The sequence below is a fragment of the Eleutherodactylus coqui genome, chromosome 2, assembly GCF_035609145.1.
Source record: "Eleutherodactylus coqui strain aEleCoq1 chromosome 2, aEleCoq1.hap1, whole genome shotgun sequence".
Taxonomy (NCBI): Eukaryota; Metazoa; Chordata; class Amphibia; order Anura; family Eleutherodactylidae; genus Eleutherodactylus; species Eleutherodactylus coqui.
Window position 1 is genome coordinate 60,198,547 of NC_089838.1, and position 19,155 is coordinate 60,217,701.

Genomic DNA, 19,155 nt, shown 5'->3' on the forward strand with positions numbered 1-19,155 from the left:
CCTGTCCACAGTTCTGCAGCCTTAGGGCTCTTTCACACAAGCGTATGTGGTTTTGTGGTCATCTGCACGCGCCGTTAAATTGCGTGAATAAAGAAATGACGCAATCAAGTACCGAGTTTAATTAGCGCTTTCTCGTCTATTCACACGACCGGGTGTGACGTACTAGCAAAAAAATACGCCACAGCTCGGAAATCCCTCGCTTGGCATAAATCCTCAGAATTACTTCATATTCCTAACTAGAGGCACCCGTAAGCTTCTCCCTGCGTTGGACGCTGCTAAACTGCCTCCTCCTCCCTATTTTTCCAACTCCCATAGGAGTCTATGAGAGCCGCCAGCGTACATCGGTCGAAAAATAGATCCAGACCTATCTTTTCCAGCAGCGTATAATTGCAGTCGCAGTTTTCTGTCATGTATGTGCTATTTTTTTCTGGCGTGACATTTTCACACGCCGCAAGATCACCCATGGGAACAAATTTATTGGAATCCAATCCATCAGATGGTCACAATTTTCGGCCGGCGTAAAAACGCAGCTAAATAGCCATGAAAAATGCTCATGTGACTAAAACCTGAGGCTTTACTCTCACGGGTATGTTATTGCGGCGACTTTGCCACAATAAAACGCTGGCTGAAAATTGCAACCATCTGTTGCATTGGATTCCAATGCATTTATTCAGATGACCAGGCGTATTTACGGGGTAAATAGCTGCGTATATACACATGTGAATACAGCCTCAGGGCGCCTTCACACGAGTGTATGCGTTTACGTTCGCTCAGATGTGCCGTGACTTCGCATAAATGGACAATTTTATGTGATTAAGTCCCCAGTTCAATTAGCGTTTTCTCATCAATTCACACTGCTGGGTGCGATGTTTTAGAGGAAAAATACGTTGCAGCCCGGAAATCCCTCTCAGCATAAAGCATCGGAATGACTTCAACTGCCTAAAGAAAGGCACCTGTAAGCTCTTCGCAGTTTAGCAGCGTCCTATCTTTTCTCACACCACGGACCTTAGATCCAAGCTTTGCAGTCGCATGTCCTATCTGTGATTGGTGCCAGGATTTAGTGTGTCTAAAATTCACTTGTCTGAACTGTTCTATAGGAAACCATTGGTTCTGTTTAGATGCGATCTTTTCATGCACCTTTAATGCGCAAAAACAGCACTTGTGTGAATGAGGCCTTGTGTGTTGATTTCTGACGCAGATTTGCATTACAGCTGCCAAGGATCTGCATGCAGATTAGCTACATTTATTAGGGCTTATCTGTGAGATAATCCATGGACACGGCATCCAAATCAGGACATGACGGATACCTTGTTTGAGACGTGGATTTCGAACTACCATTGTGTTTGTTTTGGTTGATTCCCTTTAAATCTAAAAGAAGTGAATTGTCATCCATCAAATGTCCGTGAGATGTAAACACGCTGCCCCTTACACACGTGAGCTGTATATACTAAAGTGTATTTTTTTCTGTTTCTTGGCTACAGATATGGCTCGCTGACTGGCTGTTGAAGCATAGCCCTAACAGACCCACAGTTGATGATGAAACCATTTACGACTGAATTTAAAAGAACTCATTTTTAGCAATTAGTAGAAATTCATTTTATCTCCTGAATTTTAATCAGCATACCTACCTGCTAACAGACTTCTAACTTTAGTAAAATGTGAAAACTTGTGACATTATTTATTGTTTATTTACTACCAACAGTACTTTCTTGGTTGTTGGCAATTGGCTAACAGAGTTACCTTAGGGCTCATTCACACCAGCGCAAATACGCAGTGAATAGAGCCCATTGATTTTAATGGATTCATTCACAGCTGCGTATTTGTGGATGGCGAATCTGCACCGCAGCACTGGTTTCTGCCGGCTTTGCAGCGACAGGATGGCCATCCCGTGTGGATGAGATGTTTGACAAATCTCGTCCACATGGCTGCCTAACCCCAGGATTAGCGGCCGCAGGCAGACCTGACGCAGCGAATTTCCGCTGCAAATCTGCCCTGTGTAAACCCAGCCTTAGGGCTAATGCCCACGGTCTGATTTCTGCCACGTTTTACGTGGCGGAAATTCGCGGTGTTGCCCCGCAGCTATTAGGTTCAATAGAACCTAATAGCTCAATGTTCACGCTGCGGAATTCCACCGTGTGAAAGAAAACGCGTCATGTCCTATTTGCCGCAGAAATGCGTGCTGACGGCTTCCATTGTAGTCAATGGAAGCCGGCCATCACGCTATACTTCTGCTGTAGCACAGCTGGAGTATCGCATGAATATGTGCCCTGCCCAACGCGTCATCTGACACAGCCGGCGCGTCATGCGCTGTACTGTGATATTCCGCTGGCGCAGTCTGTCATGGACATGGGCATGAGGCCTTACTCTTTGACAATGTAATGTATGCATATTTTAACACAAGTAAAGAAAATATCCACAAAAAAAGTTTAATGATATATTTCAATTAATGTATGTAAACAAACAAGGGCACTCCATATGCAGCTCAAAAACCAACACATTTGTCATAAGGCCGAATGTATCTGAACCATTTTAATACCCAATGGGGGGAAAAAAACATTTTATTGCCATCAGATTGATTTTCTAGCCATTAGCATTTCCCTAATGTTGTCTTCGGCTTCTTTCACGCTTCGCTCCAGGTAGGACTTTTTCTGCTGTAATACAAAATAGAATATTGGTTAAATACAGGTGATAAATAACCAGGTATAAATAAACTTCCATAGAGATCAGCACTCATTTTCCTGGGGGCCATATGCTTATTCCTAGGATCGTTTGCACCCATTCACCTTTACATAACGCAACTTCCCATGCACAGTGATTGGCCAGTGCAGAAGGGCCTTTAGCCAGTAGATGGAAAAAGATAAAAATGGAGTCCTTAGTTGATACCCCGATAGCCAATTAAAAAGATGCTGTCAAATATCAAGCTTTTGAGACTACGTGTGTTAAAAAACATGCCTTATAAAGCAACCTAAGATCTGAAAAATTCACATTTACATATGAAAGGACATTGTAATAGTATTGTAAATATGGGCCCTTTTAAAAGGTCCATTTAAGGCCCATTTTACACAAAACGGTTATTGCTCAAAAGCTGTTTTTTGAGCGATAATCGTTGTGTGTAACTGCACTGACATCCTGCAGTTTTCGTTATGCCGTCGCTTATCGTTGTCTTACAGCGTGCTGAAAGACAAAGATGAGCCTTATTAGGGATTCACAGCGGGATACAGCTGATATTGTTTCAGCTGCATCCCGCTCCCTGATCACAGGCAGCTCTGCTCTCCATACCTGGCACGGAGCGCTCGGCTGTATAACAGCCGGGCGCTCCGTGCAGAAAACATCTGGATGCAGAAGAGAAGCGAGGACACCCCGCTTGTCTTCTGCATCCTCTGCTCAGAGCGCCCGGCTGTATAAACGCTGATCATTTAATACTGAACGGCTGCAATGTTAAGCGAATGGAGAGGGGTGGGGGAGAGCAAGGATTGAAATCTCCTGCAGCCTCCCCACCCGCCCCTGCTGGCCGCTCTGTGAGTGAACTAGCTGTGGCATGGGAGCAAGTGTATGCAGGGACGAGTGTTGGGCCTAGTTTGCCCGACAGTCGTCCCATCTAAATGGGCCATTACACGGGCTGACAAATTGTTCAGATTCCCGCAATCTGTGAGAATCTGATTGATTGTAATTCAGGGTAAAAGCACGCACAGCCTGAACAACTAAACTGCCTGTTTACTGTGAATGGAGGCAGGTGGGCCAGAACGCTCCGGACCTGCTCTGCTTCCATTCACAGAGTGGTGATCCTTCCTGTGTAAAAGCCAGGAACGATCATCCAGGGATATCTGCACCCAACAGGTCGTTCCCTGTGCTGTTATGTAAGAGTATCGCTGACACTGCTCACACAGCTGGCGAAAGAGGCGGAATGGGCCAGGGAGTGTTCTCCCCCCGCCAGCCTCCATTCACAGTAAGTAGTCAGTCAAAAGTGAATGACGGCTTTTTATACTGAAAGGCATGTTGTTCAGTTTTCTTCATGCAGAAACTAAACGATTGAACAATTCTCGTTCAGTTGCTGCATGCATTTACACAGGACAATATAGTGCAAACGACCATAAGAGAGGTGATATAAAAGCGTAGGAGTAAACAGTTGTAGCAGTAATTGTTGCAGCAATTCAAAGGTAAGGATTGTCAAAATTCTATTGTCCTCTGAATTAAGTCTTGGTTGTGATGTCCCCACAAGGAAAGTGATTTAGGTTCCATTTACACAGGAGGGCATAATCGCCCAACTATCACTCAAGTGCTGTCCACAGGAGCGATAGTCTTCCAGTTAATGGAGGCAGAGCGGGCCGTGAATCTTTTTGTCCGCCCGTGTCCATTCACAGTAAACTGGAGTTGCTCAAAGATTGAGCAGCAGCTGTTGACACGGCCCGATAGTCACTTGGGTAACAACCAAGTGACTGACAGGTGAGTGATTTCTATTGGCGACCGCATGTACATGAGATGATTATCACCTGAATTTTCTGCTCAGTGTAAAAGGTACCTCTAGTATTTAAGTAAAGTTTTTATGTTGAGCATTTTTTTTGTTAATTTTTGGTGATGTACTGTAGAGTGACAGAACAGGAATGAATGTGGTGCATGGATTTATAAGAGTGTCAAAAAAGGTGGTCATTAAAGGGGTTCTCCCAGAATTGGCTTTCCACAGGATAGATGATAAAGTCTGATCAGTGGGGGTCTCACTCCCACTGATCCCAAGAATAGGGGTCCTGTACCCCCTGCAGTGAGGGGAAACTTGAAAGGAGTGGCAGGTTGAGCATGCACACAACTCTGGGACTGCTGGATAGTCAAGTACAGCTGCATGGGAGCGGTGGAAGTCTCAATGTTAAGCTCACAAAGATCAGACTGAATCACCTTGTGGCATCTTTTTATTGCATTTTTTTCAGCGAGGAGTGGCGTGTAAGAAGTGGAGAAAGAGGCATGCTTTTTTGTAATAAGATATATTACCAAATGTAATAGTTGCTTGTAGCATTGATTTATAGGTAAGAAAACAACAGTTATTCTTCAATGAATGCTTCCAGACCTTGTGGGGTCCTTCTAACCAAGGATCTTCCACTGTCCTTACAACGTACATTTGTAATGAACTTTTCTTAAAGGAATCAAAGCATAGTTCAAAAATTCAAGATCTATAAGGAGTTGTGAAGCTATATAGGCACTTCTCCAGGACTGGGGTCAATTTCATGAGAAGCCAATTAGCCTTGTAGTAGGTTTTGGGCCCATGGCAGGAATCTCCCTGGGCTTGCGTGGGATCATAAAAACTTATCTATGAACTGCGCCAACTTACTGATTACTCATCTATTCATATTGCTAATTCAGCTTTACATCACTTACCCTATATACCATGTTACAGGGTGGGCCTCTGACAAATTAAACTACGCTTCATTCGTCAAATTACAGCAATGGGTCCAAAAGTCCTCTAGTAATCAGTCAGCAACCACATACAGTAATTTATGTGTTTAGTTTTGTTGAGTTCTTTCGGTTTCAGCACAGAGTATTCATTATGGTCGTTATGGTTTGGGCTTCAGAAACTTCTTAAAGAAAATCTGTCATTATTGCCCATAGCAACCAATTATAGTGCAGCTTTCATTTCTTATATTGCTGAGGTAAAATTAAAGCTCTGCTGTGATTGGTTGCTATGGGCAACAGAGACAGATTTTCTTTTAGGCAGCTTTCATAAGAGTGAGGTGCTACTTTTCCGTGGCCCACCCTGTATTTCAAATGGCTTTTTGTGTATAAAGTGATTCCTCAGATATGTTAAACCAGAGGGTGTGGCCCAAGTAGTCCTGTAAGCTTGCCATCTGTCACATATTCGGTTAGTCATTAAAGGATAGAGGACTCAATTTTTATCAAATAAAGGGCTATTTCAGACGACCGTATATCGGCTCGGTTTTCACACCGAGCCGATATACTGTGTCCTTGTCTGCAGGGGGGGGGGGGGAGGATGGAAGAGCCAGGAGCAGGAACTGAGCTCGCGCTCCCTCTCCACTATTTGCAATAGGAGGGGGTGAGACAGGGGCGGAGCTAAGTACCGGTGCTTAGCTACCCCCCCATTGCAAATAGTGGTAAGGGGCAGGAGCTCAGTTCCTGGCTCTTCCATCCTCCCTCCCCCCTGCAAACAAGGACACCGTATATCGGCTCGGTGTGAAAACCGAGCCGATATACGGTCGTCTAAATAAGCCCTAAGCAATATCAATTGCAATAGTTCGCTTTCACTCCTTTACCCTGTTGTATGTTCAGTAAGATGATTAGAGCCACATGACATATAGTGCGGCTCTAAAATTTGGAAGCCACATAATTACACAGTGCTGCCTTTTCACAGAAGAGCAAGTTCGGCACAACAAATTGGGCTTCGGAATGGCACATCTACAGAAAAACTACCATTTTCACTCTGCAATACGTACTGTGCGGTAATTTCCAGAAGATATCCTTGGGATTGTAAATGTTCGCTACACTTTTTTTTCTTAAAGGCAGCAGAGTTTTAGTAAACAAAACAAACAGATAAAGCGATAAAACGCACCCTACGCCCAGTATATGTAAAACATGGTTTTGGAGATACTGTGTGAAAATAAGAGTGTGTCCGTGTGATTCCTCAAACAAAAACGCAGCATATAAATGTCGCAAAACGTATGGGAAACACCAGTATATGTCTGTAACAGAGGCATAAAACAAAAGCAGCAACAAGTAATGCAAATCTGAAGAGTAATTGCATAATCCATCAAAAAAGAAAAAATGGAGACTAAAAGTGGCAGATACCCCGCAACGTGGGGCAACCAACCATCGATAGTGCCAGAGACACAGCAAGAGCTCTTCTAAATGTGTTGATTCTCTTTCAACGAGTGAGTGACATCACCGCTAACTCATTCGCTCTGATGCAGCCGGTTTAGACAGGCAAATGCGTCATTGGCTCATTCAAACGAGAATCCTTCAGTCTTTCACATTCACCGTATAAGCAGAGGACTGAACGTTAAGCAAACAAGCCAACAATGGTTTTAATGCCTGCAGGAAATGGACAAACGAAAAGCGAACAATTCCCGTTCTTCGGTCAGTTGTTGACTCGCGATAGACGATTGTCGTTTGCTTTCGCTCATTTGAACAATTTTTTGAACGATAATTGTTCCCTCTAAAAGCACCCATCTAAAAGAAAAGTAACTAAATGATGTCAGTGTATAACCCATCAGAGGGTCAGGACAGATGTCTGACCTGATTAGGAAGAGGGAATGCCCAATTCACATTTAGGGCACATACCCCTTCTACAGGGACAGAATTTAGACACTAGTAGCGGTCATATAGATTTGAGTTCACTACACCTTTAGATGAGCGCTTTTCCAAAATGGGGTCACTGATCAGGGGTTTCCATTGTGCTGGTTGGTACCTCAGGAGCTCTGCAGACGCAACATTGAACTGGACAATCATTACCCCTGCTGTGTGTCTAAACAGCCGTTTACAACCAGATTTGGGATATTGCTGTACTTATGAGTAATTGTGTAACAATTTTTGGGGCGCTTTTTCTCCCTTTACGCATTGTACAAATAAAAAATGTTGCAATTAAAAGATAAACATTGAAAAAGAAGTTTTAAAAAAATGTCACTCAGGATTGTTTGTTTATCAATTAATCAACATGAATCCACCGATTGGGATCCTTGCCAATCAGTTGTCTGAAGAGACCATGACGCAAGCACCATGGCCTTCTCAGGCAGGTGCAATGACATTCATTGGTCACATGGCCCAAGTACAGCTCAGTCCCATTCATGTGAATGAGATTGAGCTGCTTTACCAAGCACAGTTGCTATATAATGTACGGCACAGTGCCTGGTATGGACTGAGGCCGCAAAGCTCACCGGAGCACCACTGTCACGTCAGTGATAAGTGAGATCCCAAACAACGTACCCCCACTGATCAGTACTGATGACGCACCCTGAGACTAGGTCATCAATAGTTTAGTCCTCCAAAAGCAGGAAATGGGAATCCCCTGGCCGAACAGATCCACCTTGTGATGGAACGAAACAATGTAAAATGGACCCCATTGACTATAATGGGGTTCGTTCAGTTTCCACTCAGCTGTCCATGCGGAGGTTCCAGTGCAGATGTAAGCCTAACTTCTCCAAATGTTTGACAAATTTTTGTGTTTTGCACAAATACAGAATATATCTAGCAAAATTTACCACTAATAAAAAAGCGTATTAAAAATCTAAGAATCGCTTGGTTGAAAAAAAAAAACAAAAAACTTTACACAGCTATTCTCAACATAAGGATCATCAGATTTTAAAAATGGAACCATGTCCATAAGGACAAAACATGCAGCACCCTGCAATACCATTGCAAGGTACCAATGGGCTCCCATGGCAGCCAGAAGCCTGACAAAGTCCTGCATGTTTACCATATAACTTAGTCTGCTAAACCCTGCCCTGGGCTAATGGGCTGCTGTCATAGGTTTAGTAGACTGCACTACATAAAGTATCAAAAAAAGTTCAATAAAGCTTAATTTAATGAAAAAATATTTTTTAAAAATACACCTTTTCCACCACAAAATCCCTTTTAAATGGATTTTTAAAAAACCTAAATATTTTTAAAATAAGCAACACGCAGTAGACATTACTGCATTAGTAACGACCCAAACAATGAAAATATTTATCTCACATAGTGAACACTGTGAAAATATTAAAAAGTAATGCCAGAATTACTACTTTTCTCTTGTATGCCTCCGTAAGGAGAGAGGATACCCCTCCCGACCCACGTCACAAGCCTCTCACTAGCCAGGCCAGAAACCTACTGCACTCTGATGAGGGGCAAAACCCCGAAAAAGCTGTCTGTTGATTGAAAACCAAGCCCGAAAACAAGTCTTTACAATTCACATTTTATTTTGCTGCGCCATGCCAAGTTTGCAGAGGCTCACAGGTGTCAAAATGATAGAAAACTCTCAGAAATGATCCCACTGTGAAAACCACACTCCATAACGGATTCCTCTAGGAATGGAGCATTTTGACCCCACAGTATTTTTGGTTATTTTTTGTAGGAATTAATATAAAGCAGTTGGCATGAAAAATGTGTTTGTTTTATGTCAGTAGCCTTTTAATTACCAGACATGTTTCGGGTCTTTGGATTATTTCATCCCCGTGAGCTATAGCTTTTAGTTCTCTGTCAACATAGCCATACGAGGGCTTGCTTTTTGTGGAACCAGTTGTTTTCCTTATTGGTGCCATTTAATGCCCCATATGATGTAGAGGAGCATTTTTTAACAATTTTTAAGTGGTATGAAATGGCGTTCATGTTGCAGTAAGCCAAATCTGCAGTATTTCCACAACTTGCGCCCTCAAGGAAATTGGTTCAGGCCTATTTTAAGCAAACAGAATCCATCTTCTACTGAAAATCAAGAATGCTAAATATTTTCCCTAGCGAGAACAATAGTAACAGCACAAGATTACAGCTACGGTAGGTACATAAGAGAAGGCTACTAACCTCTATCTCAGCGATTTTATCATCTGCTATTTTTTGTTTACTCAGTAGCTGACTTTGAATTTTTTCTTTAGTTTGAAGAACAAACCTAAAAAAAAGGCAACTTATATTAATGGGTATTCTGGACTGTATAAACCCAAATATTTCATTAGTAGTTACCTGCTTAAAAGGGGCAGTTCAGGATCAGAAACACATGGCAGCTTATGGACTGGTGTGGCACTGTTTTTGAAAGTAAGCTGCCATGCTTCTCATCTTGGACAGCCCCATTAAAGGGTTAATTATAATTAAGGTTCAATAGAAAGGATTACAAATGTAGTATTGTGTATTTTGTGGCTACTTCAGATTTAAAAAAACAGAATGCAGTTGTCTTCCTTGCTTATTTTAGCAGTGTAACAAGTAATGCTGGAGAAGGCACCGATAAAATATATAGTTTTTTCCATAAAGTTCTTATTCTTTAATGACACTTTTACCCAGTTTATATCATTGCAACATAGTTCAATTCCATCAGGTTTCTGCTGCCCCTTGCAACGCTATTTTGCTAGTTGAAAATGGGAGTGACTCATTGTAGGCCAACAGGATTTCTCAGAATCCACTGCAAAAATTGGTGAAAGTTAATTCAAGTGACCGAGTGGTTGGCCTTAGTGTTCAGAACAGTCCTGGAATGCATCTTCTATTACCAGCAGCCTTAGGGCTCATGTCTCTTTGTGACTCTGAAAACACCAAGGGGCTTTACTTTGTGTGGAGGACCGCTCAGGTTGGTCGTGGAGCACAGTCAGGAGACAACATACAGTTGTAGTCCAAAGTAGGGCGTTATGGCAAAAAATAAATAAAATGCACAGCCTTTTCAGATTTGGGGAAAAAACCTAAACACCTGGCTGTCTGGCCACTAACTGAACAGTTTTATTCAGTTCTATCTAGCTCAGATGGCATCCTACCAGTTACCCAACAAAACCCATCAACAAAGAGTAGCAAGAGAGACCTCTCTGATGTATAAACAGATGTCACACGCAGCTCTCTCCTACAATGGCAAGGGGTAATTAACCGAAGACAAGCAGCTATCATGACTCTGCTTGTCTGTCCATGTTAGGTGTAGCATCTCATCATCTTTCACATCCTCTTCCTTGTGCTTCTCCTCTTGGGTGGCCCCTATGTTACATTGAGCACTGGGAGCTGGCACCTCCATTTCTACATATCCCCTTGAGAACACATCGCCTGTGGAGGACTGACTGTTCCTCTTCAAAGGAAAAGAAAAGGGTTGGGCATCAATGCATTCAATGTCTTGGTCTTCTCCCTATGGTTGTTTGGACATCCATGACACAGAATGATCAAACAGCTCCTCAGACTGATCCATGTGCACTGTGTTGAAGGGTACGGGGAATTTGGCACATTTTAAGCAGCTGAGGGGGGAAAAAAGGCACACAACAAAAATTGATGCTTCTACATCAAACTCTTCTGATTTTACAGAATACACTCCTTAGTAGCTCTTATTGGTCAGATACCGTGGAGCCTGACAAATACATGAACGGACATGAATCTGGCAAACACATGTACTTACATCCTCCCCACGCCTTCATACATCGGCGTTCCATTAGGCAAGTTTTTTATTTCAGTGTCTGTAAGAAGTGCGTGTTTCTTTGTCCGATTCAATTGGTCTATCTGAAGATCAGCAAGTTTCACCTTTTGCTGCGTGTCGATTACTTTAGCCTGGAGTTCTGTAAAGGCCTTAAAAATAAGAAGAATTGCACAGAAGGAAATAAGGAAAAAACATTTAACAAGGCAAAGGTATGAAGTAGAAAAGGAGCAAAGAGACGAGAGCGAAAAAATAAAGAAAATGCGCAATAAATATTTGAATAGCAGCATTCACACTACAACAGGGTAGAAGAAAATACCCTTTGCTTTCTGCCTAAGTTTGGATACTTCTAATTAAAGGGAGATTGCATTAACTACAAGGGCAGCTTCACACGCGCATAATTCACTGCGTGCCACCCGCATGTGACTGTCGCACGGCATCCAGCAGTACACAATGTCAAATAATTAGTTACAGAAACTGACATACACAATGACATGCTTCCTAATTCAAAACACAGGCTGAGGGTGGTTTTCGAGGCAACCGAGTGGAAACTAACCGGACCTTAAAGGGGTTGTCCCGCGAAACAAAGTGGGTCTATACACTTCTGTATGGCCATATTAATGCACTTTGTAATGTACATTGTGCATTAATTATGAGCCATACAGAAGTTATCAGAAATTTTTCACTTACCTGTTCCGTTGCTAGCGTCCTCGTCTCCATGGAGCCGTCTAATTTTCAGCGTCTAATGGCCAAATTAGACGCGCTTGCGCAGTCCGGGTCTTCTTTTCTCAATGGGGCTCCGTGTAGCTCCGCCCCGTCACGTGCCGATTCCAGCCAATCAGGAGGCTGGAATCGGCAATGGACCGCACAGAAGCCCTGCGGTCCACCGAGGGAGAAGATCCCGGCGGCCATCTTCAGCAGGTAAGTAAGAAGTCACCGGAGCGCGGGGATTCAGGTAAGCGCTGTCCGGTGTTCTTGTTTAACCCCTGCATCGGGGTTGTCTCGCGCCGAACGGGGGGGCTGTTGAAAAAAAAACAAAACCATTTCGGCGCGGGACAACCCCTTTAATATAGTCCGTAAGGACATCTTAACAGGTCCCCGTGGTGTAAAATAAGGCAGTGGATATTTACGGCTCCCTGCTTGTCCCTTCGCTAGCGGCTCCGGGTCTCCTTGCTGACATCATCTTTACAGGCTTAGACACCTCCAAACAAGCTGCTGCAGCGATTATCACTGAGCACTGTCACTGGCTGCAGCAGCAGGTTAACAGGATACCATAGGCTTTAAACAACAACACAGCGGAGCTGCTGAATAGATAGACCAGCACTGCACTGTCAGCACCAGCTGCTTATTTTACGCCATGGAGGACCCGATAAGATGCATTTTACATAACTCGGACAAACCCTAGCACAGGTGTGAAACCACCCTAAGAACTACTACATATAAGAACAGACTCCCAAAGTAGAGTCTATACCACATTTATAGAAAAACAGCAGAACAGAAATCCCCGATAAGGAAAGCTTAAGACACTTTCTTTAGAACAAGCCATCGTTAGTGCTAATGACCAGCGGTTCTCACCAGGGGAATGCATTTCTGGATGTTTATATTATTGTGGATGTTATTCACGATCAGCTTTTCTTCTTGTGTTTCCAGTATTAAACGGTGACGTAACTGGATGCCTAATCCCCCCATACCCATGGCTTTATGTAGTGGTCCAGGTTTCCACTATTAATGACTTGCACTCAGCTCGTTCATCAGTAGGGTCCAGCTGCACAACCCCTTTAAGGGCATATTGTAAGAACTGTAGGGATCCAGTAATCCTGAAAATGAATGGACCACGGCATTGGTTTAGTGCTATGGGCCTTATAAAAAGTAATTAAACTTTTTTTTCCCATAAATCAATAACAAATGGTATATTTTATTTATATATCTCTGCCCATTCTGAGCTTTAAAGGTCCAGTGGGCGGCCCTATCAGTGATTGACAGTCATCTGTGTGTACCGAAATTGTACAGGTTAAATCTTTTCCCACAAAATTGTACATCAATCTGCTCAGCTCCTCCTGCGCTATAAAAAAAAACAGAAGGGGGAACTGCTTTACTTTACAAAAATCTTATACTTAAAAAAATAGTAACTTATTAGCCCATTAGTAGCTTCATTTGCATCTAAATTAGGCTCTCCTTACTGTATGCAGATAACAGTAGGTGGTCTGTTATCTGCATACAGCTCCATTGTGCTCCTGCAGGCCTGCAGCTGAATACAATGTTATCAGAGCTCCCGTGGAGAATCACAGCCTGCGGTCCCTGCCATCAGCTGAGCGGCCAAACTATCTTTTTTATGTTGAACTAAAAACCATCATTCGGCCGAAAAGTAAACGATGGTAACATTTACACACTACAATTATTGCTCAAAAGACATTGTTTGAACAAATATCTGAGCGATAATCGTATAAATGGGCCTTTAGGTGCTAAGTGTCAATCAATAATGCTGGTTTCAGTCTTTTCTTTCAAAAATGCAAACTTTTTTGTTGGTCTTGATGCATTTTTGTTATCTGTGATAAACCCCATGTCCAGATCTTATCTGTAAAGCCTACAAGTCTGCTTTTTTTTTTCTTGTATGGGCTTTTTTTCTAACTTTTGGAGTGTTCTTTGGGCCTATAGCAGGTTTTCACAATCACAGCAAAAAAAAAAAAAAAGAAGGCACCATCCAAAAAGTGTATCGACTATGACCATGAATCCTATTGAAAGTAATGGGATGCAAATCAGACTTGTCAGCATATTCTAAAGCGATCACGAACAAATCCTTTAGTCTGCACAGATTTTTCACCCTTATGGTACACGGGTGTTTTTCCCTCCCATTTTTGGACCAAAAATAATAAGTTGGTCCAAAAAGTGAATGAAAATAACACCCATTAATTTGAATGGGTATATTCACATGGGCTTTTTTTTTTACTCAGCCAAATGTAGTATATGGCAGTGTGCTGTGTTTCGCACATTGGACGGGGTGCCCGCGTGCTGTCCAATCCGAGTGCGCAACTTTTTCAGTGTCCGTGTGCATGTAGCCTCAGAGCTATCCCCAAAAGTGAAATATCCGATTAGGGAAACTGATTTTCACATAGAAGAAAGGCTACAGATTCTCCATTGCAGATTTATGAACAAAAACCCCGTAGTGGATCAGGATGAGACGCAAACACATCTCAACCACATGCTGCAGAATTGTCCTACTGTGGATTCTAAAATTTGCAGTGTGTCAATTTTTCTTGGCAATTTTTATTTTATCGTGTAAATGATGCTCATTTTTCTTTTAGCACATTCCCTACCCAGAATTTATTTTACTCTTGGACAACCCCTTTAAGAACTTTTTTTTTAACTTCACAATGAAGGGGTTTGCTGTCTGAGAGGCCACTACTGTGCAGCCGACTTCAAACAGAGGGGAAAAAAACAATTCTGCTGCGTTCACACATTTCTTTTTTTATGCATTTTTAAACTGCCGATGAAAACCGTAACAAAAGCGCTGCGTGTGAACACTACCATAGACCCCAGTAGACTACGGTGGCAGAGCCTACTGCAGCGCCAGCCTCGGCGTTTGTGCACTATTGTGATTTGGTGTGTATTCTGTCTCCCGTAGGTTTGTGCTGCTTAGACCTTAGAAAATATTAAAGGGGTTGTCCCGCGAAAGTAAGTGGGGTTATACACTTCTGTATGGCCATATTAATGCACTTTGTAATGTACATCGTGCATTAAATATGAGCCATACAGAAGTTATTCACTTACCTGCTCCGTTGCTAGCGTCCCCGTTGCCATGGATCTGTCTAAAATCGCCGTCTTCTGGCGATTTTAGACGCACTTGCGCTGTGCGGTCTTCTGTGCGGTGAATGGGGCCGCTCGTGCCGGAGAGCTGGTCCTCGTAGCTCCGCCCCGTCACGTGTGCCGATTCCAGCCAATCAGGAGGCTGGAATCGGCAATAAACCGCACAGAGCCCACGGTGCACCATGGGAGAAGACCCGCGGTGCATCGTGGGTGAAGATCCCGGCGGCCATCTTACTAAGGTAAGGAGGAAGTCGCCGCAGCGCGGGGATTCGGGTAAGTACTAAACGTTTTTTTTTTTTTAACACATGCATTGGGTTTGTCTCGCGCCGAACGGGGGGGGGGGGGCCTATTGAAAAAAAAAAAAACGTTTCGGCGTGAGACAACCCCTTTAATAAATCTGCCCCTCTGTGGCTATAAGAGAAGGGAACGTAACCGAGTTGTAGAATTGTAAAAAAAATCTGTACTATGCATGTTTATTCAGACCATCTGCAATTTAGGTATGTGTGAACATTGCGGGCTCCGACCCGTCTGTGTGGGACCGGCCTAAGGGCGCCCACCCACTGGCGTTTGCGATTTCCGTGCGTGAAAAACGCAGCGTTTTCCGCGCGTTTTCGCGGCTTTTTCGCGCCTTTTCCGTTAATTTCCATTGACATTCATGGGTGCATTGAGAAAAATAAGGACACATATGCAACTGACAGTTCCTATGTTAAAAATTGCAACGGACCGAAAAAAAAAAACGCCAGTAGACAGGAACACATTCAAAACTAATTGCTCTTGAGAAAAAACGCAAAACGCAAAGGAAAAAAAATCGCCAGTGGGTGGGCGCCCTAAAGAAGAGAACATTGGCTAACACACAGGATTGGGGAAATTCACTAAAGCCGTCATTTCTGACACCAGGCTTGGTACGATTCCCCAGTGCCCATGTGCTGAACTGCACAACCCTTCATGTATTGAAAGTATCAGGCTGCTCCGTGCGCCCCCTCAGAAATGTACTTACCTGGCGAACATCCCCGGCATAATCTACACCAGTTTCTGTTGTAAATCTGTCGGTTTGGGGCGGTCACGTCCCTCCAGACAAGCTTTGTGTACTTTTCAAAAAAAGTGGCAGGACCAATGCAGGAACAAGAAAAATTGTGAATTTTTGCACAAATATCAACTTGCGCATAAAATTTAACCTTTTATACACCAGAAGCGGCGCAGAATCTCTAGACTATATCCCAATGTGCGCTGCTGTTTTCTCCTATTGTGCAGTTTCTATTATTTTTTCTGCCTCATCAAAGGAAGCTAAGGCCGGTCTCACAGGACTGAATGGCAGATTCTGCGGGCTGTGTCCGCCCGTGTGATACGCTGTAGCTCGCAGACTATCAACTGAATTGCCTTACACAGTTCCACTCACATTAGTCTGTTGGAATTGCGTAATCCGCAAGTGGAAAAAAAGAAACCACACTAGGTTCTATATCCGCAACATAGAGCCCATTGTGCTCCGGTTTCCGCCTACGGTTGTGTGAGCCAGGCCTTGAAGGGGGTTGTCTGAGTTATGGAAAGGGCATCTTAACGGGTCCCCCTTAGCAGAAAACAAGAAAGCAGCTGAAGCTCTGCACTGACAGCGCGATGCTGGTCTATCTAGCTGGCGGCTCCCAGTCTCCGCTGCGTCCTGTAACGGCGCTTTTAGACAGAACGGTTATCACTAAAAAAAATCATTCAAGTGAGTGAGCGACAAACAGTTGTTGTACAGGCGGCCAACGAGTGAGCCAGGATAGGTCACTTTTTGTTCGTTTTCTGCAGGCATAAAAACCATTGTCGACTCTTTCGCTTATCGTTCCGCTTAAACTGCGCCTGTTCGGTCCCTCTCACTGGCTTATTCGGAGAACGCGAGACAGAACGATTCTCTTTGAATGAGCCAACGACGCGTCTGCTGTATAAACAGGCCGCATGAGAGATAGCGGTAAAATTCTTCATCGTTCAAATAAGACTTGGAGCATCTAAAAGGGCCTTTAATCTGCTGCTGCAGCCAGTGACACGGCTCGGGGATAACCGCTGCTGCAGCCAGTGACACGGCTCGGGGATAACCGCTGCTGCAGCCAGTGACACGGCTCGGGGATAACCACCAGTGACACGAGCTGGTGATAACCGCTGCTGCAGCCAGTGACACGGAGCGGTGATAACCACTGCTGCAGCCAGTGACACGGCTCAGAGTTAACCGATGCTGCAGCCAGTGACACGGCTCGGGGATAACCGCTGCTGCAGCCAGTGACGCGGCTCGGGGATAACCGCTGCTGCAGCCAGTGACGCGGCTCGGGGATAACCGCTGCTGCAGCCAGTGACGCGGCTCGGTGATAACCGCTGCTGCAGCCAGTGACGCGGCTCGGGGATAACCGCTGCTGCAGCCAGTGACGCGGCTCGGGGATAACCGCTGCTGCCGTCTGGTTGGAGATAGCTCACCCTGTAAAGATGTCACAAGGGAGACCGCCAGCCACCGGCAGGGAGTATCCGCTGCTGTCTTACCTTACACCACCAGTAATGTCCTATATATAGCACGGACATCCTCTTTAATATCAGACATCCCCTTTAATGTCTCATCCAGCAGAGTTACAGGGTGCCGGGATTTCAGCCCCATAAATACAGGATGAATAGGACATATGAGAAACATTGTGCTCAGCTGTACAGGATGTGTTCTCCATTGTGCCGAGTGGCTGCAGGAAGGACCGACTTGTAGAGGGGTTTCGTGTAGTAGACATGACAACCATATTTACACCAGACCCACGGGGAGAAGTACACAGCACGGCCCCCGGCCCAACCTACCTTCTTAAGCTCCAGGTCTATAGACGTCGCCATGACAGAAACGGGTGGCAAGGCAGAGGCTAGAGTGGAGTGGCTGGAAGGAGGTGTGACGTCACAAGGTCAGGTGACTACAGAAGAGGCGGGCTAGGGAGAGCGCTGTGGTGACTGCCTGAGAGAGTCGCTAGGTGGGAGGTGTGACCCACACGGAGGGGCGGATCTACGCTGAACACACGTGAACAGAGTGGAAAGGAAGGAGAACGTATCACACGGGCGGACACAGTGATTCCCAGTAGGGGCGCTGTGGCTCGCGGGCTGGAAATCACTCAGTTGACATAAAGGTGTTTGCAGGCAGCAGCGGCTGTCAGTGGCGGAATACACCGGGGGCGGAGCGGAAGAGGTGCTCCCACCCCTGTGTAGTGGCCGCATATTTGGGATTTCAGCCGCACTTAAGCAGCGCTGCTGATTAGAGCCACCTGATTGGCTCTTCGGCACCACGTGAGTGCACGCGGATTGCCTTAAGCAGCCGTGACCTGCACACTACACTTGGAATTGCACTGCAAGCCTTGGGAGCTGCGCTTGTAACTGCAGGTTAAGTCCCGCTGTTTTCAGTCAGAGCTGCACCTGCAATTATGAGCGCCAGCCGCAACACAGGAGTCGGAGCTGCTCTCCTCGCCGACCCGGAGTATCCCAGCAGGCGCTGCCTGGACGACCCCTTGCACCGCTCTCACATGTTCACAAAACGCCCAAACTACAGCATTTTACCATTTTCAAATGCATTCTACAGCGTTTTTTAACATACACTATCTCCGTGATGGTTGACGAGGTGCATTAAACTACACGGAAATATAACAGACAGCGCTCGAAAATCACGGTATTAGAAACGCCATGTTCGAGCGCTGGTCTGCGAGGCCCTATTGAAATCAGTGGGAGCGTTTTACAGCATTTAGCGCAGCATTTGAAACGTTGTAAAAAGCGGGCTGTGTGCGAGCGGCCTTAGGCTGGGTTCACACGGAATTTCGGAGCAGACCCTCCGTACGGAAATTCCGCAGTATTTACAGGAGCATCAAAGTGGATGTCATTTTAAAAATCTCATTCACAAGCTGCAGACAAAGTCCACACAAAAGCCGTGCGGTGCGGAATATAACTCCGCAGCCTGTCAATTTAATCTCAGATTCCGCTGCAGAATTCACCTCAATGAGCCTGTACAGAAATACGCGATGGGAACATTGCACGTTGGCGAGCGCGATGTCGGGCCGATATTGCTCTCGCCCATGTGGAATTAGCCTAAAGATATGTTTGCATGTAGCAGAAATGTGGATTTTCCCACAGCAGAAAATTCTGTAGCTTAAAGGGGTTGTCCCGCGCCGAAATGTTTTTTTTTTTTTCAACCCCCCCCCCCCTCCCGTTCGGCGCGAGACAACCCCGATGCAGGGGTTAAAAAAGAACACCGCACAGCGCTTACCTGAATCCCCGCGCTCCGGTGACTTCTTACTTACCGGTTGAAGATGGCCGCC

At 44.8% G+C, this 19,155-nt stretch overlaps 2 protein-coding genes across 4 annotated transcripts in view; one reads left to right on the forward strand and one right to left on the reverse strand.

The window, feature by feature from the left end:
• The window catches only part of NME5 (NME/NM23 family member 5), a 39,962-nt gene extending 37,418 nt beyond the window's left edge, over positions 1-2,544 (forward strand). For all 3 annotated transcript variants that reach the window (XM_066591044.1, XM_066591045.1, XM_066591043.1), the window contains exon 6: positions 1,482-2,544. In XM_066591044.1, the coding sequence (XP_066447141.1) occupies positions 1,482-1,556 (75 nt within the window). In that variant the 3' untranslated portion in view covers positions 1,557-2,544. The remainder of the gene's footprint in view (positions 1-1,481) is intronic.
• PFDN1 (prefoldin subunit 1) lies at positions 2,413-17,813 on the reverse strand. Its single transcript, XM_066591046.1, has 4 exons — positions 17,663-17,813; positions 11,042-11,208; positions 9,490-9,574; positions 2,413-2,651 (listed from the first exon to the last, which is right to left on the reverse strand). Exons 1-4 carry the CDS (start codon positions 17,693-17,695, stop codon positions 2,568-2,570), a joined length of 369 nt encoding a protein of 122 aa, XP_066447143.1. The 5' UTR covers positions 17,696-17,813; the 3' UTR covers positions 2,413-2,567.
• Between the last annotated feature and the right edge of the window lie 1,342 nt (positions 17,814-19,155).

Coding starts and splice junctions, on each gene's coding strand:
- PFDN1 (XM_066591046.1), bottom strand. CDS start 17,695: ATGGCGACGTCTATAGACCTGGAGCTTAAGAAG. Junction 9,575..11,041: donor TATGAAGGCGTGGGGAGGAT/GTAAGTACATGT, acceptor CCTTTTTTTTAG/GTTTGTTCTTCAAACTAAAG. Junction 2,652..9,489: donor ATAAAATCGCTGAGATAGAG/GTTAGTAGCCTT, acceptor TTTGTATTACAG/CAGAAAAAGTCCTACCTGGA.